The 23,468-nt window shown below is 40.7% G+C and overlaps 1 protein-coding gene across 1 annotated transcript in view; it reads left to right on the forward strand.

Moving 5' to 3' along the window:
• Positions 1-23,468, forward strand: part of LOC126484298 (macoilin-1) — a 176,845-nt gene that overhangs the window by 81,806 nt on the left and 71,571 nt on the right. The window contains exons 7-8 of the mRNA XM_050107729.1: positions 21,493-21,718; positions 22,168-22,236. Of these exons, the coding sequence (XP_049963686.1) occupies positions 21,493-21,718; positions 22,168-22,236 (295 nt within the window). The remainder of the gene's footprint in view (positions 1-21,492; positions 21,719-22,167; positions 22,237-23,468) is intronic.

A 23,468-nucleotide genomic window follows, 5' to 3' on the forward strand; every position in this document is an offset into this window, starting at 1 on the left:
GCAGATGCTCACATGAATGTCCCCCAGAGCATAATGTAGCCACCGCCAGCTTGTCTCTGTCCTGCAGTACAGGTGTCAAGGAGGTGCTCCGTGAAAGACACGGATTTGTGCCCTCCTATCAGCATCATGAAGTAGCTATAGGAATTCATCATGCTATGCAGTGCTCTGCCACTGCACCAACGTTCATTGCTGATAGTCACATGCCCACTTCAGTCGTAGTTGCTGATGTCATGGTGTTAACATTGGCACATGCGTGGGTCGTCAGCTGTGGAGGCTCTTCGTTCGGAGTGATCAGTGCATGAAGTGTTCAGGCCCACTTGCACTCAGCCCAGCATTAAAGTCTGATGTTCGTTCTGTCACAGTCTGCAACTTACGTAAGTGGTTGCACCTTGGTTTTCCCACTTGATGAAGACACTCACCACAGCACTCCTCGAACACCCAACAAGTTGAGCAATTTCCAAAATGCTCATGCTGAACCTTTGGGCCATCACAATCTGCCCTCTGATGGGTTGTGTGCCATCCTCATTCTACACATAGACAGTATGCTTACTAACTACGCGCACCACGAGTGTGTGTGACTAGCAGGCATCCCTTGCCAGGAGACACTGCTATTGCCTGGATGTGTTCATATCGATAGTAGGTCGATGGTCATAATGTTTTGGCTGATCAGTGTATGTGGTGGCTGGAAAGGGAAGCAATCTGCTTGAAATGTTTTAACGTTTATTTAATGGCTTCTCCAGCACCTCATCCAGCCACTCAGATTTAGATTTCATGTTATTTCCGTAAATTGCTTAAGATAAATGCCAGAATGGTTTCATCAAAAGGGCATTGCTGATTTCCTTCCCGGTTTTTCCCTAAAGCAGGCTTGTGCTCAATCTGTAATGGCAACATTGTTGACGGGACATCAAACCCTACTCTTCCATTCTGATCAAGATACATGTTTTGAATCTAACACTATTCCTGCATCCATCCTCTTATTTTGTCATTTTCATACAAAAAGATAATTTTCATGTATTGTGACTGCCATAAATTCAAAACTGATACAGGTAATTTAAAATAGTTTTTGCTTGATTTAGTAGAACATAATAAATCATATCCATACACCTGGCTGAAAAGACTTAAAAGTTCGTGCTGCCCTCCATTGGTAATGCTGGAATTCAATATGGTGTTGGCCCACCCTTAGCCTTGATGACAGCTTCCACTCTCGCACTCATACGTTAAATCAGGTGCTGGAAGGTTTCTTGGGGAATGGCAGCTCATTCATCACAGTGCTGCACTGAGGAGAGGTATCTATGTTGGTTTGTGAGGCCTGGCATGAAGTCAGCGTTCCGAAACATCCCAAAGGTGTTCTATAGGATTCGGGTCAGGACTCGGTGCAGGCCAGTCCATTACAGGGATGTTATTGTCGTGTAACCGTTCCGCCACAGGCTGTGCATTACGAACAGGTGCTCAATCGTGTTGAAAGATGCAATAGCCATCCCCGAATTGCTCTTCAGCAGTGGGAATCGAGAAGGTGCTTGAAACATCAATGTAGGCCTGTGCTGTGATAGTGCCATGTAAAACAAGGGGTGCAAACCCCCTCCATGAAAAACTCGATCACACCATAACACCACCGCCTCCGAATTTTACTGTTGACACTATACACGTTGGCAGATGACGTTCACCGGGCATTTGCCATACCCACACCCTGTCATCGGATCGCCACATTGTGTACTGTGATTTGTCACTCCACACAACAGTTTTTCCACTGTTTAGTTGTCCAGTGTTTACGCTCCTTACACCAAGTGACGTGTCGTTTGGCATTTACCGGTGTGATATGTGGCTTATGAGCAGCTGCTGGACCACGAAATCCAAGTTTTCTCAACTCCTGCCTAACTGTCAGAGTACTTGCAGTGGATCCTGATGCATTTTGGGATTCCTTTGTGATAGTCTGGATAGATGTCTGCCTATTACACATCACGACACTCTTCAACTGTTGGCAATCTCTGTCAGTCAACAGACAAGGCCGGCTTTTGTGCTGTACATGTCCCTTCATGTTTCCACTTCACTATCACATCAGAAAAAGTGGACCTAGGGGTGTTTAGGAATGTGCAAGTCTCGCGTACAGATGTATGACACAAGTGACACCCAACCACCTGAACATGTTTGAAGTCCGTGAGTTCCGCAGAGCGCCCCATTCTGCTCTCTCGTGACATCTAATGAGTACAGAGGTCGCTGATATGAAGTACCTGGCAACAGATGGCAGCACAATGCACCTAATGTGAAAAACGTATGTTTTTGGGGGTGTCTGGATACTTTTTATCGCAAAGAGTATAATATATTTTAATGTGGATTGGGACTGTTGAAAAAAGGGCATTTTTTTAACTTGTTGAGGTAGATAAAAGATGTTTTTTTTTTTTCTCCCTGGAGGTTACTGATATATTTTAAAAATATGTTGATTTACTACAGAAAATTAAGACAGTGGGGTCTCGCTTAAGGAGCACCTCCCATAATGCGCAATTTGCATAATGATCAAAACAAATTGTAAAAAATGACTCATTTAACAAACGGATGTTTTGCATTACAAGTGACAAAGATTTAGTCTGTGTGACCAGCTGTTCGCGCGTGGTGGGGGGAACGTTCAACAGTGTAAACACCTTTCATTGTCCGCAGCTACATACAAACAATGTCATCAGGATATACTACAGCCTGGGCTTCTGTTACCATCTTAGCGCAGTTTTATTTATTTATTTATTTATTTATCCCAAATTTTAATAACCTTCGTAAAAATGCCCCCAAAGATAAAGCTGCAAGAAGACAACCATAAGAGAAAAAAAGACCTCAAAAATGAAACGTAAAATCATTGAAAATGAGGACGTGGTGTGGGCATTGCTGATTTAGTACGCACATACAAACAGTCTACATCCACTATTTGCACTATCCTCAAGAACAAGGACAAGATTACGGAGACACATACTTCAGAGGGAGTGACAAGAGTATCGAAACAACGGTTTTGTATTCTGGACAATGGTGAAAGGTTGCTCCTTATATGGATAAATGAAAAGCAATTGCAATAACAAGAACGTCATTTGTGAGATGGCGAGAATGATTTTTGCCAACCTCGTTAAGAAGACTGTAGAAGTGTTTAAGGGAAGCTGTGGGTCTTTCGAGAAGTTTGAGAGAAGAACCAACATCCACGGTGTTGTGAGGCACAGTGAAGCAGCCAGCTCCAATACAAAGGCAGCAGAGAACTTCATCAGCATTTTAGGGATGCTTGTAGATTCTGAGGGTTATCTGCCGCAACAGGTTTTTTATTGTGACAAGACGGGTCTCTTCTGGGAAAAGATGCCGAAGCGTACCTTCATAACAGCAGAGGAGAATGCATTGCTCGGTCACAAGCCAATGAAAGACCTTCTCACACTGCAATTTAGTGACAATGCAAGCAGCAGTTTGAAAATCAAACTGCTCCTTAAAATTATAAAAAATGTAGCAACCAGTCGCGGAAACATAATTTATCTATCTTGTTGCAAATCGATTTCAACTGATATGTCTTCACTGATGCTAAAACAAATACAAGAGACAGGGCATAAACAACTGCTTTTTTTTCATTTGTTAAAGCAGTTGTTTATGCCCTGTCTCTTGTATTTGTTTTAGCACCGATGATGACTGATATCAGTCGAAATCAATTTGCAACAATATAAATAAATTGTTTCCACAACTGATTGCTACATTCTTTATAATTTTATATTCCACGGTCGCTGCACAGAAAGTGAACCTTATCAAGCCTAACATTCAAAACTGCTGCTTGTTTATTATTCAGAAACTCCACGAGCGTTCCAGCTCTACCGGTATTTTAAAATGAGGTCTGTTGGCCAAAAACTCACCTGGGTAGCAGTCTCTTTTTTTTAAATGCCTGTCTGTGACTCATCATATCCTCTATATACTGGTTGCAGTAATTTCTGAAAACCTATCCTCTATATGGTGAGTAGCAGTCCCTCCTTTTTATATTATTATTATTATTATTCCATCATAGATTTTCCGTAGTTTAAAATTTCAGAAAATACAGAATTTGCAATTTTGATCTTTTTGGGTCCTATTGTGAATTATAATGTACTGGGTTCTTCAGTACTTGACAAAAAAAGAGGTGTAGCAAATAATTCCGTTACACCATCTCTCTGGAAGTTTGTAACATCATCAGGGGCTCACACTGTATATTGGAGGTAGTAATACAAGGTTTATCAAAAAGAAGCATCCTATCTAAAAAAAAATCATAACTATTATGTTCTTTGAGATATGTGCGTGAACAGTGTACCATTGGAAAGAGCGAACTCTCGAGTTTTACATGGTTCCCACTAGGTAGCAGCAGTGTGCACCCACTTCATTTCTCATAAAAATGATGTTGGAACAACAGAAAGCATTTTGTGTCCTACATTTCGCACATTGCAGGTCAATAATAACTGTTCAGCATGACTTTCCTACTAGGTGTAGTTTGGATCCTCCTACAACACAGAGCATGAGACAGTGGCTTGGACAATTCAGAGAAACAGATTGTTTGTGCAAAGGCACATCGCCAGGCCTTCCCCAAGTGTCTGATGCAGATGTTGAACTCGTCCACCATAGTTTCACAATGAGTCTGCAGAAATCCATTCGGCGTGTAGCTCAACATGCCCCCGATGTCCATCTGGTGTGTGTTGTGTTGATGTTTACCCATGAAACCATACAAAATTCAACTACTGCAAGCTCTTTGTGAAGTCGACAAACAACAACATGCAGAATTCTGCAATTTTGTTCTTGGCAACATGAAGATGGCAGTTTTCTTCCACGCTTAGTGTTTAGTGAGTTGCCAACATTCCATTTAAATGAAAAGATGAACCATCATAATGTGAGAGTATGGGTATTGAACAACCACATGAAGTTGTTCAACATGAGAGGGATTCTCGAAAATTTAATGTGTTTTTTGCAACTTCCAGTTTACAACAGCATGATCTGCAACCTGCTTCAAGAGCTTCTGACACTGTCTCATGGATTGTTACTGTACCACATGTAGCAAAGAAGTAAAGTGAAACTTTTAGAAAATGTTCCTCACACACATATAAAGAAAAATGTGTTATAATAACCAGAGAAGGAAAGTTGCTACTCACCATATAGCGTAGATGCTGAGTCGCGATAAGCACATCAAAAAGATTCACACAATTAAAGCTTTTGGCCATTAAGGCCTTTGTCTGTTGTGCCTATCGCGACTCAGCATCTCCACTATGTGCTGAGTAACAACTTTCCCTCTCTGGTTTTGTTACATTCCACCCTGAAAAATGTGTTATGTAACATGCAGCTGGAAATGCTTTAATTATATGTTAGGACTCTGTTACTCAGTTACTATAAAGAATTGTACAGGACCAGAATGTACCAGCATTTTGCACAAAACTCTTTCGGACATGAAATAAATAAATTCTCTTGTCATTTTATCTGCCAAGTTATAATTCTTGAGTTTCAGTGAAGGTAATGGTGACGTGACACTCTTCACTGCATTGCTTAAAATAGCATTAATGGTTCAAGTGATCATTCCACTCTTTCTGAGAACTTAATTAATTTTTAATGTTCATCATAGACTTGCTTTTTGGTACAGTGCAGTGTATGCATACGTGAAATCGTCAGTCTGTTAACACTCCCTTGGTGTCTAGCTGAAGGTGCTGAATTCTAACTGCAAGGATTAATCCTAGGTGAAACAAAACTGTATCAAACAAGTCTTAAGTCAGAGAACATGGCATCATCCTGGGCACTGATATATATACTTCAGGAAATCGATGTCTGGGCATTGACCTTCAAATTCTAAAGTATGAGGGAAATGAAAGAGGGCCACTTTGTAAGGCCCCTTGTAAGAGATGCGCTAAGGTGTCCCTTTATTTACATAGGTTAATTAATTGTTTATTTTGAGTGCAGCATATAGGTGATGCCTTGCACCAACTTTGGAAAGCCAGTAGTACTTGTAAACAGGAATAAGTACTTAGAGTTCTAGAGTGGTTTAATGATTATTGGTGATAATCACAAACATGCAACAATAATGCATTGTCATGTGGGAGAAGAATTAAATTGAAAGTCAGCCAGAGTGCTGCAGTAGAATATATTGAAAATATGATAGGAGAGAAAGATAAAGTAATGGAGTAATGTCAGTAAATTAATAAATGTGTGCTTAGGCATCTGATAGCATTACAAAATTTCAAGAATAATGGCATTACTTCAGTTCAGAATGCTAACCGTTAATTAATTGTCAGATGGCGCATACAACACATTGCTATTGGCTGTTGTCGTTCTTTGTTACCAGTGATATGCCATCCTGAATCATGTAAATGCCAGACATCTTGTGTTCAACAAGACCACTGTAACACCAGTGCTAGAGCAGTAAGTTGTGTGAAGATTCCAGCTAGGTATGGAAAAAGTGTGCGTGTCTCAAGACACTTGAGAGCTTCTCAATAAATTGCTCTTAAAGCATGTCTCATTAGACTGTGGAATGCACATATGCTTGTGATGTCACTGATGCTGGCTCTGAGGATAACAACTACTCTTGCGGAATGGACAAGCAGACTTGTTCATAAATGGATTTTTAGCTCTCTCTTCACAGCCAATAACATATGTTCAGTCTGATAGGCCTGTAACACTAACTGTTCAGACCTGCATTGGTCTTGCCTCATTCCAAACAAGTGTGAATGAGCAAGTTGGATGTCATCTTTTTATCAGTTCAGTCCACCCTGTCATGGAAATCCCAAGCATTTAGTACCCTTAACAGCTCATTTGCAATCTGTTTATCCAATAATTCAGTCTTAAAAATGTGAAGAAAAAAAAACCCACATATTCGTGTTAAGTAATTTGCCCACAAATCATAGTTGAATAAACACTTATTTTAATGGCAGTGGTAAGTTTCAGCTTTTGCTCACTGTGCCTTGAATAATCATTGTATACACATTTATGACAGCTCATTCTTAGAGGAAACTTTCACCGCTACAGTTGGAATTCAAAGTATCTTTAACCATACTTAAATTGTGGACAAAACTACACAAAATATTGAATAATTAATTAAAATTGACAAATAAACATACAGTTGTTGTTATTTAAACGTTGTAGGTGGGATGTATGTGGTTGTTTGCCAACACATACTGCCTGATGATCGTAAAACTGTTTTAGTTTATTCATTAAGCTAAGTATCAAAATAAATTGCTTCTTGCTGGATAATTACATCTGCAGTCAAACATGTATACACTCAATCAATGTGTATTGACGAGTTCTGCAATCTGGTGAGTTGATCTATCTTGTCGGTATAAAATTACAATTGTTATTAATTATGTGCTGAAAATCTATATATCTGCTGAATTGCTTCTTTCTCCTCTTTAAGAATGTGCAATGTGCTTTACTGTAAGTTACTATGGTTTGTGCTGCATGTGCCCAAACATATTCGATGCTACATAATTCTTTGTGAGCGCTGCATTGCAGTGAAGACCTCATGTCCTGACAGTGAGTGGAGTTAGATATTTTGTGTGCTCCTAGCCTCACCATGTGGACCCACCACGCCCCATGTGCATGCCATCAGTGCAGTGCCAGCTGGCTTCTGTGCTACTGCACACGTAACACAAACAACTCGCACAACCAAAATCGGTCTCCTCTGCTCTCTTTATAGTATGATGTGTTGCAGGTTTACTGTATTTCTAATTTTTATGTGCTTTTGTTTATTTTGACTGGTCTGTGGTGGAATAACGTGTATTCCGTGGAATTCCTGTAACAACCCGCATTAAGGTCTTTTCACAGTGTGTTCCTGAATCTGATCCTGTGGAGATTTATTTTGGAGTTACACCTCATAAACCTCATATGTTGTTCTCAAGGTGGAAACAGCCCAATATTGTGTACTACAGAAATAAACTTCATGCTTTGTTATACTTTTAAGAATGGCGCACTTTATGTTACAACACGGAAAAAACAATAAGAAACACATAGATAATGCATAAACCAAAAGCAAAGAACACACAGTTTTAGAACAAAGAAATTTCTGTAGTGTTCTGCAGAACAAAAAAGTTGGTGCCACAGTAGTAGGAAGAAAATTGTATCACAGTTATTCATTTTCTTCAGTAGACTGGAGATTATTTTAAATTTTTGTTTACTTTTTTGGTTGTTTTTGTTAATCCCTTGATGGGTTAGTGCTTATTTCCTGGAGCACCTATACCAACCAGCATGTTCGTATTCTGACAATGTGCTTTTCAAGTTAAGTTGTAGAGAATTATTGCAGAATGAAACCTCAGATGATTGCTCTAAGACAGAGCCTGCCTGATACTGTTTCTTTACTCTCGTATGTACATGAACACAACATAGTATCTGAGGTACAAAGAGTAATAGCTATCTGATTGTTGATGCTGATCGTAGTAAAGTACTTAGTTATAAGTTCAGTTGTAATGGAATATTTGGCGCATGAATGTGTGAATTAATTTACAAGCTATAACTACATCCAACTTCAGTGTAGCAGAAAGAGTTCTGATAAGTGCAAGTGTTACAAAAAATGTTTCTTTATTTTTGTAGGTAGTAAAAAGAAACTATATATTTCTGAGTTACACTGACATGTCCACCAAGAAACTAAAGGAATGCCTGCTGTGAGGGATTTGAAGTGTATCAACATTGCTTGACTTGGCATTAATGATAAGTGATGCATATGTCGCATGTTTGCTTGGGGGATTGTGCTTCATTTTCCTTACAACCTATTCTTGTCATTTTAAGTCAACATTGCTATTGGAACTGAATTGTCTGTCATTCTTTTGAAATACTGGCAAAATATCTCATTCATGTTAGTTTGCAAATGTTATGAAATTGCATGTTGTTATAAATTTTATGAAACTATCAAAATATGCTTCAGTAGATGTCAGCATTAGCTGCTGTCCAATCTTTGAACTGTGTCTTTGTTGGTAAGTCAGTTTTATTCTCAGACTAAATGAAATTAATACTGCAGCAAAGTGATAAGATTCGCTGCTGTTATAATCGTTGCTAATGTTGTGCGGCACTAAATATTTTAAGGAAAAAAAAATATTCTAACAGTGGTAATAGTGTTTAGCTTTTGAAAAGAATCCTGCATAGTGAAAAATGCACTAGTTACTATGTAAGAGATGTGGAGCCCAAATGAAGGATACAAAACAAGCAAGATTGTTAGGTCTCTCCCTGCTCTGTCCTAGTTTTCAATGTACTAGAAATTTGGGGGTGGAAGATGGCATTACTGTGAGAACTTGTCATTGTGTGCTGGAGAAATGAAATGGTGATTGATGGACACACAAGGACTAATTCAGGTTATAACCTCTTAATCTTCAGGAAATCCATGGGCACACAGCTCTATAGTCATGTACTGCCATATGATTGGCGTGGAAGATTATGGATGAAGTGAATGAGATGAACTATGAAGAAGCTAGAGTGAGGGAAGGGGCAAAGCTATGGAGGATCTGGGGTGGCTGTAGGCTGTGGTCTAGCAGCGAGACAAAGGAGATTGCATAATCCAAGGCTATGCTGGAGAGAGTAAGTTTCAAATTATTCAATCCAAAGGTGGTGGTGTTGGGGGCTGAAGGGAAGAGGGAAATCGAAACGATACAGGTAGTGAAGCAGCCCCATATGCTGCTACTGGCTGATCCAATTTGTCCTTCGCCACAGTTTAGCAGTCACCATTCATGCACATTGACAGCAGGTTTGTGGTCATACCCAAACAAAAAGTTGTATAGTTGTTGCAGTGGAGTTGGTATCTGGTATGACCACTTTGACAAGTGGTTCTGTATCTGATAGGACTGTGTGTGCAAGTGACAAGTGATTAATGGTAAACTTCTTGTGTTGATCATATCAGTTAAATATTTGAAGGTAATACCAAAAAAGCAATATGAAATGTGATGAATGTATAAAATCAGTAGTAGCAAAGATAATGAAGAGTTAGATTTGTGTAATAACTTCAAGTTGAACAAATATATTTCAAGGAAGACGCAATACATGAAATTCACAGATCAAGTAAACAGAGTAAGACATGTGTACACTTTAACAGTCAAATCATAACTGAGTCCAAGTCTAGCGGCCGCTGGCTGGCTGGCCGCTTATGTGGCGCTGCTGCTACGTGGCTGGCAGACAGCGCCGCATGTAGAGGATGCGCATAACTGCGCGGCGGCCCTTTGAAAGATCAGCGAGCCACAACACTTTTCCCCCCTTTGAATTTTTTGCACAGGTCTTGATGGAGATGGCCTGTAGATTGCTAACGTCCATAGGTGTTGTTTGACTGGCCGTAAAGTCTCGAGGAGGAGGCTTCCCGTACGGACGGAAGTGTCCCCGATGATAACGGGTCGAGATGACAGGAGACGTGGGGGTTGAATCTGGTGGGGCCCCGTGCACCAATCTGCCCATTGCGGCAAGTCCAGTTGTTATAACAGGAGACATGGGCGATGTGTCCGTGTCTGTAGGAGGAGGAGGAGGAGGCGAGTAGAGTTGGTCCGACAGATGGTGGTCATCTGGTTCCTGCACGGGCACATCTCCTGGTGGCGTCAGTTCTTGTGCTGGCACTGATATGATGGTGAGAGGACTGGATTGTGAGTAATGAGAGATTCCAGTATCCCGAGTGTCAGGTAGAGCCGAAGGTGGTGTAGTGGCATCCGGAATAGGCGTTGCCGGCACACGAGGCTGAAGCTGGTCCGAATGATGCACTGCAACACCCGTGTCCGTTTGGGTTTCATACAAGCATTGGCCACGGTGTCGTAAGATGCGGCCAGGACTCCATTTTGGCCGCCTGCCATATCCCCATACCCATACAAGGTCGTCGTTGGTGAACCGCCCAAGTGAAGGCACCCGCGGCCGTGAGGTGGAAGGCCGCAGAAGATGAAGTAGCGTGCGGGGCTGTCAGCCTTGTAGGAGCTCAGCCGTGCTGTGGTCGCCCATGGGGGTGAAACGGTAAGAAGCCAGAAATTGGAGAAGTGCATCATCAGCAGAAGATGTCAGGAGTTTCCTCATCTGAGCCTTCAATGTGCAGACCAGTTGTTCAGCCTCATCCTTCGACTGTGGATGGAACGGAGGGGCCGTGACGTGCATGACACCATGACGGGCACAAAAATCCGTAAAATCGGAAGAGGCAAATTGCGGACCATTATCAGTAACAGGAGTAGAGGGAAGGCCTTCCAAAGAGAAAATGCAAGCTAGAGCATTGGTGGTTGCCGCGGTGGTAGGCGACGTGCAACGGACAATGAAAGGAAAGTTAGAGTAGGCGTCAATAACAAGCAGCCAATAAGTACCTAAAAAAGGTCCAGCGAAGTCAGCATGAGTACGCTCCCAGGGCTTCTCAGGCAAAGGCCACGGGGACAAAGATGACTTTGGGGCAGCGACCTGTGACGCACAAGGGCCGCAGGCAGCGACCATGTGTGCAATTTCAGAGTCGATGCCGGGCCAGTACATATGACGGCGCACCAGAGATTTTGTGCGAGACACACCCCAGTACCCTTGGTGAAGGAGGCACAAGACCGAAGCATGCAAAGACGCAGGTACCACAACACGCGGCGAAGCATTTTCGGTGGAAAGGAGGATAACATCATCCCTAGCCATGAGGTGGTAACGCAAAGCGTAGTAGTTCCGCAACAGATGAGAAGTCTTAGCAGATGGACGATCTGGCCAACCCTTCTGAATACAGCGTAAAACCTGGGAGAGGGTAGGGTCAGAACCTGTAGCAACTGCCAGCCGGTCCCCAGTGATGGGGAACCTGTCCACAACCTGCTGCTCGGCAACATCCAGGTGGAAACACAAAAGTTCGTCCCTATCGAATGCCAGATCAGAACCCATGGGAAGGCGAGACAGTGCATCAGCATTCGCATGTTGAGCCGTCGGCCGAAAATGAATCTCATAATTGAAACGAGGCAAGTAAAGAGCCCAATGCTGGAGGTGGTGTGCAGCCTTGTCGGGAAGTGACATTGATGGATGAAACAAGGAAACAAGTGGTTTGTGATCCGTAACAAGATGAAATTTGGATCCATAGAGAAAAACACCAAACTTATGAAGGGCATAAATAATGGCCAAAGCTTCTTTTTCAATTTGAGAATACTTTTGTTGGGCATCCGTGAGCGTTTTCGAGGCATAAGCAATGGGTTGTTCAGAACCGCCAGAAAAACGGTGCGCAAGGACTGCACTGACCCCATATTGAGAGGTGTCCGTGGCAAAAACATGATGTTGGCCAGGTCGATAAGTAGCCAGGCACAGGGCCTGTTTCAGCATAGTATTCAATTTCTGGAAAGCCGCATCGCATGATGCGGACCAGTGAAAAGGCACGTTTTTATGCAACATGCGATGCAACGGCTGAGCCACTGAAGCAGCAGACGGAAAAAACTTGGGATAGTATGCTATTTTCCCCAAGAAGGCCTGCAGTTCCTTAACAGATGTAGGGCGAGGAAGGGCATCGATCACAGCGACAGTTTGCTGAAGCGGACGAATACCATCCCGAGAGAGTTGAAACCCCAAGTACGTGATAGATGCCTGAAAAAATTTTGATTTCTGAAGATTACACTTAAGACCGGCAGTCTGTAAGACATGAAAAAGTGTGCGGAGATTTTGAAGATGTTCATCAGTGGTGGAGCCAGTGACAACAATGTCGTCCTGGTAATTTATACACCCAGGGACAGTGAGCAATAATTGTTCCAAGAATCGCTGAAAGAGAGCAAGGGCACTGGCAACCCCGAATGACAATCGTTGGTATTGATAGAGGCTGAAAGGCGTGTTAAGGACCAGAAAGTGCCGGGAAGCAGCGTCGAGAGGAAGTTGATAAGCTTCTGACAGCACAAGTTTAGGAAAATACTGGCCTCCAGCAAGTTTAGTGAACAATTCTTCAGGTCGAGGCATAGGGTAAGTGTCGATAAGGCATTGAGCGTTTACAGTGGCTTTGAAATCGCCACAGAGACGAATATCACCATTTGGCTTGACAACGACAGGAAAGGGACCACTCACTGGAAGTGACTGGAAGCAAGACCCCTGAAGCGGTGAGACGATCCAGCTCCCGTTTGACCTGATCACGAAGGGGCACAGGAATGGGCCAAGCCCGAAAAAATTTAGGCCAACCAGTGGGTTTGAGCGTGATATGAGCTTCAAAGTCGTTTGCACAGCCTAACCCAGGAGAAAAAAAGAGATGAAAATGTCGTTGACAAGGAATCCAAATGAGCATAAAGAATAGCATCAGAGACGATATTGATAGAGTCATCTATGGAGAACCCAAAAACACGAAAGGCATCGAAACCAAAAAGATTCTCTGCATTACTATGGTCGACCACAAATATGGGAACAGTGCGAACGACAGATTTGTAAGATACCTCAGCATCAAATTGTCCCAGGAGAGAAAACTTCTGTTTATTGTAAGTCCGTAATTGCCTAGTGACAGGTGACAGGGTTGGAGAACCCAACTGAAGATACATCTGAGAATTGATGATAGTGGCAGCAGAACCAGTATCCACCTGCATGTGAACATCTCGACTAAGTATTTGGACAGTGAGGAATAACTTCCCTGAAAGGGAAGATGTACAATTGACAGACAACACAGTATCAGAATCGGCATCATGTTCATGAACATCATGTATGCGGTCGGATTTGCAAACGGATGACACATGACACTTTTTTTTGCGTTTTTGACACATGGCCCAACGTTGTGGAAAATCTTCTCGTGAATGTTTCGTAAAACACGGCGGACATGAAGGAAGTTGCCATGGGTTTTGCTGCAGTTTCTTAGAGGTTTGTTTACGGTTAGGCCGAGGCTGCACTTGGGAGTGTACCGCGGCCACGTCGGCCAGCGGGGACATGCTACGCGCTTTGTCAACATCGCACAGAGGTTGTATTTCCCTGACATCGCCCCCATGCCTCTATTTGCGCTCCAGCGGCGCGAGAAATTTCAAAAGACTGAACGATGGATAGGACTTCATCTGGAGTCGGATTTGCCAACTTAAGGGCACGTTGCCTAACTTCTTTGTGGGGCGCCCATCGGATAAGAGCATCCCGTACCATGGAATCGGTGTAGGATTTTTTGTGAACTTCAGTAACAAATTGACACTTTCTACTGAGGCCGTGAAGTTCAGCAGCCCAAGCGCGATAGGATTGATTCGGTTGTTTCTGACAACGATAAAAGGCAACACAAGAGGCTACCACATGTGTTTGCTTTTGAAAATAGACGGACAGAAGTGAACACATTTCAGCAAAGGACAAAGACACAGGATCTTTCGAAGGAGCCAATTGCGACGACAACCAATACATTTGAAGTGAAATCCATGAAAGGAACAGAGACTTACGTGTTTGTTCGTCCGCGACATGAAATGCCAAGAAGTGCTCTCGAAGACGTTTTTCGTAATCAGACCAGTCTTCCGCCATCTCATCATAAGGAGGAAAAGTAGGTAGAGACAATGACGAGAGACACCCGCATTTGATGCTGCGACAAAATCACGAATCGCATTTGTGAGAAGCGTTTGCTGTTCTTTGAGACCTTGCAGTAGTTGCTCTAAACTAGCAATGGAAACATGTGGAGGACGCGCGTAACTGCGCAGTGGCACTTTGAAAGATCGGCGGGTCACAACAATTTGCCAAAAGGGTCCAGATGAAGTGCAGTGCATTTGTAAAGTAAACTGATAAGACACTGGTGCAACACATTCTAGAGTACTGCTCTAGTGTTTGATTCCTTATGAAGTAGACATGGTAGCAAATATTGAACAAATGCAGGATTATAATAATTTGGTTATAAACTATACAAAAATGTAGCTGGGATGCTCATGGAACTTAAAATGGAATCCTAGGTCGAAAAGCCACATTGTTCTTCTGTTACGTAAATGTAGAACACTTGTACGCAGGGAAGTGTGCACAGAAATTATGTTGCTACCATTGTACATCTCAAATAGGGGTCTTGATGTGTTTTAGTGGATCTGTGGTTCAATCATCAGTTGGTCCTACATTTTTTCCTGTCATTTGTTGCTTCCTTTGCTGAGCGATTTGGTGCACTGGTTAAGGCACTGGACTCATATTCAGGAGATGGCAGTTCAAATCATGGTCCAGTGACCCAGAGTAATGTTTCCCTTGCTTTCTAAAGATCACGTAAGACAAATGCCAATCTGGTTCCTTTGAAAACACATGGCCGGATTCCTTCCCCACTGTTCCCTCATTACAAGCTTAGTTCCGATGACCTTATTGTTGATAGGATGTTAAATCCTAATCGTGGATGTGAAACCCTCATCTTCCTATTGCTTCTTTCACCTCTGGCAAGAATTTTTTTAAATTTGGGAAATGCGAATTACATGTCAGTTTGTAGGTCTCCCTTATAATTTGCTGGGTACATAACTTCAAAGGTCGGACAATGTCAAGGGCATACCGGGTCCAACAACGTCGCACCTATTAAGCACTGTGGTGGTCAAGCCAATATTTGGGTCAAGCACAGCTTTACCTTTTGGGCATCAAGAAAATAAAAAAATTATTGCTTGTACTAAGGCATGTAGGCATAATTCTTCTCACACTCAATGTATGATGGGAAGGGGGCAGAAGGTTGCCAATATTGATGTGAAATACATGTCAGTTAACTCTTTTCAGTGGCTTGTGGACTATGTATTTGTATGTAAATGCAGATGTAAGATAGGATAAATAGAGTGAATTCATGTTGTATGTTTTGGCCATGAATCTTTAACAATAATATGACATATATGGCTAGTGATTTGCAGCAGGAGTGGCATGGGCCCCAGAATACCACTTTGGGAAAGTTGGAAGCATTTGAGGGAGGATATTCCTCATTTAAGTGACATGTGCTTGTTGCATAAAGATGTTAATGCCAACATGGTTTCTGCCTTCGGACTTTGTTTCTTATAAAATTTGCTAGAGCTTCTGCTGTGCCAAGTTGTTAAATATCATTGAGCCCTCAGATAAGTGCTCCGTGGCCATCAAGTTGTTGCTGACTGCCAGTTGGTTGCTGGTTCTATTCAACACTATCACCTGTGACTTCATCTCTGTTTCATTTCACAACTACTTACTTACATCTTCTAAAGAGTGCATGGCAGGCACACAATGAAAACATTACATTATGTTTCATTGGACTGGACACCAGGGCCATCACTGGCAGTAGCATTGCTACACAAGGATGAAAGCAGCAGCAACCTCACCACTTGACAGTGGTCAAGGAGCACCCATTCAAAAGTTTTTAGTCATTTATGCACTTGGACAGAGATGGAAGCTTGTAAAAATTTTATTAGTTTTTACCACTGTGAGAACACTGGTGTGTACAGTATTATTTCCTCCCATTATAATGTACAAAATAGTTATTGTGGAGCCGAAAGTGCATTTTTAAGGACTGAAGCGTGATTGTAGTTGAGTATGTATTGAGGAGTTTTGTTGTAGTTACTGAAAAAAACTATAATTTTATGAATATTTTGAATTAGTGAAAGAAATAATTGATAAGCACTTGATTATCCACTTAATGTTTGTGATGTATGGCAGTGAAAAATGTCTGAGTTCACACATTGACATTTCTCACTAGTGCCAAATACTAATGTACAGTGGATAATGAAAATTTTTTATCCAGTTGCTGAAACCAGTTGTTCCTTTTTCACCAGGAAGTAGTTTGATGTTAATGCCAACATGATTTCTACTGTCACACATTGTTTTTTATAACATAATGTAATTGGATGGATAAAAAATCCGCTCACCAAGCAGCAGCAGGAGAAAACACGTATAAAATAAGGTTTTACTTTTGCAGTCTTTCAAAGCCAGTGCTCCTTCTTCCAGCAAAAGGGGTGAAGGGGAAGGAAGAGGAGTGAAGGGAAAAGGGATAGAGTGACCCAGAGTTCTCATCCCATCCTGTAAGTCTCCCCGTAGCAGGGATTCTGATAATTGCTGTCAATGTTTTACATTGCCTTGAGTATCACCAAGTTATCAGTTAGGGTAAACGGGCATAGGTAGAGGGTGTATACTGACAACACACAATATCCTGTTGCAGACCATGCTCTACAAATTACAGTCACGACCTCAGTTCCTGTTTCACCACACACACCACATGGATTCTTCCCACAGACACCCAACTATACAACTCCACAGGTGGGAACTAGCATAACAACATTTCATTGGTTCATGCTAACCACCTGGCCTTAATTTCCGATAATTTCTTCTGTATTGGCATTTCTTCACAGTAACAACTCCTTTCTTCACACTGTTTCAGTTTTCTACATCTTTCATTTTCTGACCTGCCTATTTTTTACCGTTCCCCTCCTACCTCTGTTACAAACACTTTTCACTCTTATTAACTTGTGCACCATTTTTTAGCAGTATTCTCTGTCTTGCACATTACCCTGTCTTCCACTTTTAAGCTCTCAGATTTTCAAATCTTGTCTGGTATAGCCCCCAACAGTCTGTCTTTCCTTCTTATCCCCTGCGGTAAGGCCCCCCTCACCTGGGGCTCTAGTAATCCAAATGCTACCCCTTTTCCTAAACCTCTTAAGCTCCTTTTGTCTTCACCCTTCTAATTTCCCCTTCAACACTTCTGCTAGGAGGAGCAGCCACTGGCTCCGAAAGCTTGCGCGAGTAAAACCATTTTGTGTGTGTGTGTGTGTGTTCTCCCGCTGCCACGTGTGAGTAGATTTTTTTGTCTATCCAATTACATTATATAGTCAAAACTTGATTATTTTTGTTGTTAAATAGTGGTGGTTAAAAGTCAATGGGCCTTAACATAAGTGCTGATCAGCCATCAAATGGTGACTGATTTCTGTCTCAGATATTGATCAGATGCTCATTTCAATTTTGAGCTAGGTTATATTGTTAATTCTGGCACTATACTTCTTCAGTCTTGTATTGATATCTGCTCAGCAAAAAAACTGAATAAGACATTGAGTTCACCAGATTCTGTACAGAAAGTAAACATCACAGAGACCAGAGATACTGCTTTACCATTAAAACAGTTAATATGCTCGTATTTTGGCTTTTTCTCTGTTACCCACCCACCCCCCCTTCCAACATTTGCTTGTTTTCTGTAGTCTTTCCCTGGCTTCAAAAGACCAGTATTTTTTTATCTGTTTCATTGTTTTTTCTCTGCTAATGTGTGCAAGTATATATTATAGTGATTATTTCTTACTAATAAAACTGTTTTACATTATTGGATGTATAAAAAGTCTACTCACCAAGCAACGGCGAGAGAACACACATAAAAATCTTATTACGTACCCAGAACCCCAGGTCAGGGGGGGATTACCGAAGAGGATGAGAAAGAAACAGTCCATGCTTCCCATCCGGTAAGTCTCCTCTGAGCTGGAATTCTGGATGAATTTTCCAGATTCTACCCCTTTTCCTAAACCTCACTAGTCCTTTTCATTCACTGCTCTCCCTTCCCCTTCAACCCTTCAGCCAGAAGGAGCTACTGGCTCCAAAAGCTTGTGTAAGTAATACCATTTATGTGTGTGTTCTCCTGCCACCACTTGGTGAATGGATTTTTTATCCGTCCAGTTATATTTTGAAGAACTGGTTTTTTGTTGATATGTTTTACATTATTGCTCATGTACAAATCTTTCAGGGGATTTGCATTTTGTTATTCAGACTCATGTGGCATATGGGGTTTTGTGTACTGTTACCCATTTTATTACATTTGAGAATTTTTGTTGTGCTTACGCATGTTGTTTTGGATGTACAGTGAAACCTCTATATAACATTTTTCAAGGGACCACAAATTCTGAACACTGTAGGCTATAGAGGAAAACGCTATAAAGAGGAAGGCTTCCAAATAATAATTGTAGGGCATTACTGAAGATCAGGATACCACTAATCAGCTTTGACAAATGGTGCCATAGATGACATTTTAAATTTTCACAACACTTTAATAAGATATTCATTGCAAATGATCAATGTATTTGAATGATTAGTTTTTTGTAATTAAAACATGGGGCCCGGTAGGTGGACGGGTGAAAGTAAATGGCGCCAAAAAGATCGCAAGCAGAATGTGTGTCACATGTCACATGACCAGGTTTTGCCGCTGACATATGAAATAGGCTGAGCGTGAGCTTTCCGAGCCGGTGCAAACTGTGAATCCACAGAATGGAAAACGATGCGTCTACATCCAGTCACTTAAACGTTATAAAGAGGTAAATAATTGACCAGGGTTCCAAAAATATGAGTGTTACATGGAGGAAATTGTAATATAGAGGAAACACAGTAAAGAGGAAAATTTAACATTGTTTGTACGGGCTTTTAGTCGGGACCGAAAAAAACAGATGTAACATAGAGGAAAACATTATATGGAGGAAGTTATAAAGAGGTTTCACTGTAATTACACTTACCTCTCCAGTATCAGCTAGAAACAATACTTGCACACAGTAGATTTTTGACATCAATCTTCATATAAACAAAGGTTTCTATCCTCAGAAGTCTCTTGATGCGTTATTTATTGTCAATGAAGGAGGAAACTGTTTGCCACTATGTAATTCACCTCAAGTGGGTACCAAAAAGGGGGGTCATCATTGTAGAGCTCGCTATATGTAACAGTCAAATTGGAAGATTTAAGTATTTATCTTTGCTATTCTTTTACTGTTTCTGCCTGTGAATGAATTAAAAACCATATAGGTTGTTTTCTTATTTACAGATTGTGGAAATAAAATCCACACTATTGCCACTTGAACATCACTGGGGAAGAAAACTGAATTGTAGAACTTAATGAAGTTTCAAAACTTGTTTATTAGAGATGCAATGAGTTTGTATGTTCCAGTGAAGCAGTATGCCAGTATAATGGTTGTAGCAAAATTCATGACTAAGATAGCATAAATTGAAATTTATCTTTAACTGCTGACAGCAGTGGTTTGTTACCATTAGGAAATGTATAACACCAAGGGAAATTCCTGGGTGGAATAATATGTAAAGTAAAGTAAAGTAAAGGAAAGGCAACCACTTAACTACAGCTGACTGATTTGTGCCACATAGATACATACAACAGTTAACAGGAGTTATGCTAGCTGTCAAGATCTTGCTATTGCTCTCACTATTGCTCTCACTGTTACTTTAGTAGAAGTACGATCTTGACACACAACCACATAGACACCCAAACACTGTAGTACAATGGAAAATCCAGGACAGAGTGTAACAATATTATGAAATATTTTCATAATATTATTACAAACACCATAGTACCATGGTTAGATGGCTTTGGGTCTCTGTGTGGTTGTGTGTGAGTGAACGTGTGTACTTCTAGTAGAGAAAGAGCAAGAGCTTGAAAGCTAATATAAATACTGTTTACTATTTTGTGTTTCCTTTCCTTTATTTAATGTGTAAGGAAATGTTATAGAGAAGTGAAACATCCTAAAATACCTTTTAGCCAGATGAATATAATATGAAAAATAATAGAAGTGTTGCATGAGAATAAAACTGGGAATGCAAAAATCTCTCAAGCTGTAACAGCAAGGCATTGGAGATGCAGTGTATGGTGTTCAGCAAAAGGAAGGCCATTGGTACCCATTGTGCATTTTCGTGCATGTAGCAGTAGCTGTGCATTATGGCACAGACTGCTTACCCAGATGCTTTGGAATGTTATACACTGGCTATAGCTTTGACACTGCATATTCAAAGACGAATGAATTACACAAACAAAAGTGAATTAATCCCTGTGAGAAAAACGAGTAATAATCCATTTAGGTGTACTCAGTCCACCAGCCTGCACTCACTGGTGCATCACACACACACACACACACACACACACACACACACACACACACACACACACACAAAATATACTTTTTAATGTGATATGAGGTTATTTGTTTGAAAATAAGTTTATACTTTGATTCACTTAATCAACACAAAGAAGGCAGGCTAATGAGTACATAATAATAGAAACCTTTGCTTAGAAGTTAAGGAAGTGGGTGTAAACAACGAAACTGTACCACCACCAGACTAATTACACACTTTACACAAACTTCCCTATTTCACTGAGAAGTCTCTGGAATGCTTTCTATTCATCCTTTTGTGTGTGACGTGATGTAATTTTGTAGCATCTACATCCAAGATGTTATGGTGATTGATGGCCTATTATTTGGGCTTTAATTTCATGTTTTAATCAAATGGTTCTCAGGGTGGTTTGCTGCTATTTTGACCACAAACTGTTCATGAGTGTAATAGTTATTTAAATGTTATAAATTTAAATTGTACTGTTGGCTTACTTCCATGTCAGATGCTGTGTTAAAATTTCTGTGTTATTGTGGCTATGTCATTTCAGCTGGATACTTTCATATTCTGTTCCGTAACAGCATCCTACGTTGGGATATAGCTAATGGGTTTTAACACTTAGAGAAGCTGTTTCAGTGTTAATATATCTGTGTAACTGTAGTATTACTTTTTAATGGGTCTGTGGATAAACAGTATTTCTGAATATGCATTGTACTGTGTCAGGCCAAATAATGTGTGCATTTATTCACCTCATCATTTTCATGGGAAGCTGTCATGCTTTTTATATCAGTCTATAGTCTGGTTATTTAAGGTCTACATTTCTTTTCAATCCTTCTGTAGGTCATACATCACAGAATGATTCTGCAATGTCTAATGGAATTGTTCACAATGGTACATCACACTCTCACACATCTTCTGCAAAAAATAACCACAGAAAGTCTTTAGACAAAGGGGAGAGAGATAAGTCTATGGAACAAGATAGCAAACTTACAGCAGAAAAAGGTCATAAGTACTCATGCGGTCATGGAGGTATTCCAACAGATCTGGACTACATAGAAAGAGTAGGGTATGTAACTATGGATCCAACTAAATGCCTCTTTTATATGTGTTGGTTTTCAGATTGAATTAGTTGATCGGTTAAGTAGCTTCAGTGCTTTTATAAACAGCTGAAAATATTAGGTAGTCCCTTTTGTCTAATTTCTGTTGTCCATAACAGGTGAAGATATATAGCATGGAAATTTGCATGACTGCTGCAGCTTATACTAACAGAATCATACCAACTGTTCAACTGAATGTATACATGAATAACTTTCTTTTTTGTGACTTGTATCAATTTTGAAGCCAACTGCTTTGCTATGGTGATAGAGAAAAGCATGTTTAAATTTAAGTGCTTTGGTATGGAGGCTATGCATGTTTTGTTGTGTGGTGTTTCATAATTGACCTTTTATTCTAACTTACGCATTTACACTTTTGTGTCAGATATACTGGTAAACATGAATTTTCATTTGATTGCAGGGTTAAATCACTTGATCGAAGCCCTGGAGCAACTCGGAAGTCCGGAGGCTCCAATTTTATATTTAAAAGGTATATTTCAGAATCCTATTTTGTTAAGTTGAGATAAAGGAAATTATTCATCAGGTAGTTAAAGGAGATAAAAATTTAATAGTGGTGGGGAATTGGAATTCAATAAGAAAAGGAATAGAAGGAAAAACAGTAGGTGAATATGGACTGGGGGGAGAAATGAAAGAGGAAGCCACCTGGTTGAGGTTTGCACAGAACATAATTTAATCATTGTTTACACAAGGTTTAACAATTGTGTAAGAAGATTGTACATGTGAAAAAGACCTGAAGACACCGGAAGGTTTCAGAATGATTATGTAATGTATGTAAACAGGGATTTTGCAATCATTTTAAATTGTAAGAGATTTCCAGGGGCAGATGTGGACTATGACCATGGTTTATTGGCTATGAAGTATAGCTTAAAACTGAAGAAATTGCAGAAAGGCAGGAAATTAAGATGATGGGATCAGGATAAACTGAAAGAACCAGAGATTGCTGAAAGTATCATAGGGAGCATTAGGCAACGATTGACGAGAAGAGGGAAAGGAATACAGTAGATGACGAATGGGTAGCTTTGAGAAATGAAATAGCGAAAGCAGCAGAGGATCAAATAGATAAAAAGATAAGACCTAGTTGAAATCCTTGGATAACACAGAAGATATTGAATTTAATTGATGAAAGGGGAAAATATAAAAATGCAGTAATGAAGCAGGCAAAAGGATATACAAACTTCTAAAAAATGATATTGACAGGAAGTGCAAAATGGCTGAACAGAAATGGCTGGAGGACAAATGTAAGGATTCAGAAACACCCATCACTGGGGGCAGATGGATACTGCCTACAAGAAAATTCAAGAGACTGTTGGAGAAAAGAGAAGCAGCTGTATGAATATCAAGGGCTCAGATGCGAAACCAGTCGTAAGCAAAGAAGGGAAAGCCAAGAGGTGGAAGGAGTATATAGAGGGTCCATACAATGGAGATGTAGAGCAATGTAATAGAAATGGGAGAGGATGTAGATGAAGATGAGATGGAAGATGTGAAAATGCGAGAAGAATTTGACAGAGCGCTGAAAAACCTTATTTGAAATAAGATCCTTCCAGTAGACAACATTCTGTCAGACCTTGGGAGAGCCAGCCATGACAAAAAACTTCCATCTGGTGTGCAAGAGGTCTGAGAAAGGCAAAATACCTTCAAACTTCAAGAATAATGTAAATTCCAATTCCGAAGAAAGCAGCTGGTGACAGGTGTGAATATTAC

The sequence above is a fragment of the Schistocerca serialis genome, chromosome 6, assembly GCF_023864345.2.
Source record: "Schistocerca serialis cubense isolate TAMUIC-IGC-003099 chromosome 6, iqSchSeri2.2, whole genome shotgun sequence".
Classification (NCBI taxonomy): domain Eukaryota; kingdom Metazoa; phylum Arthropoda; class Insecta; order Orthoptera; family Acrididae; genus Schistocerca; species Schistocerca serialis.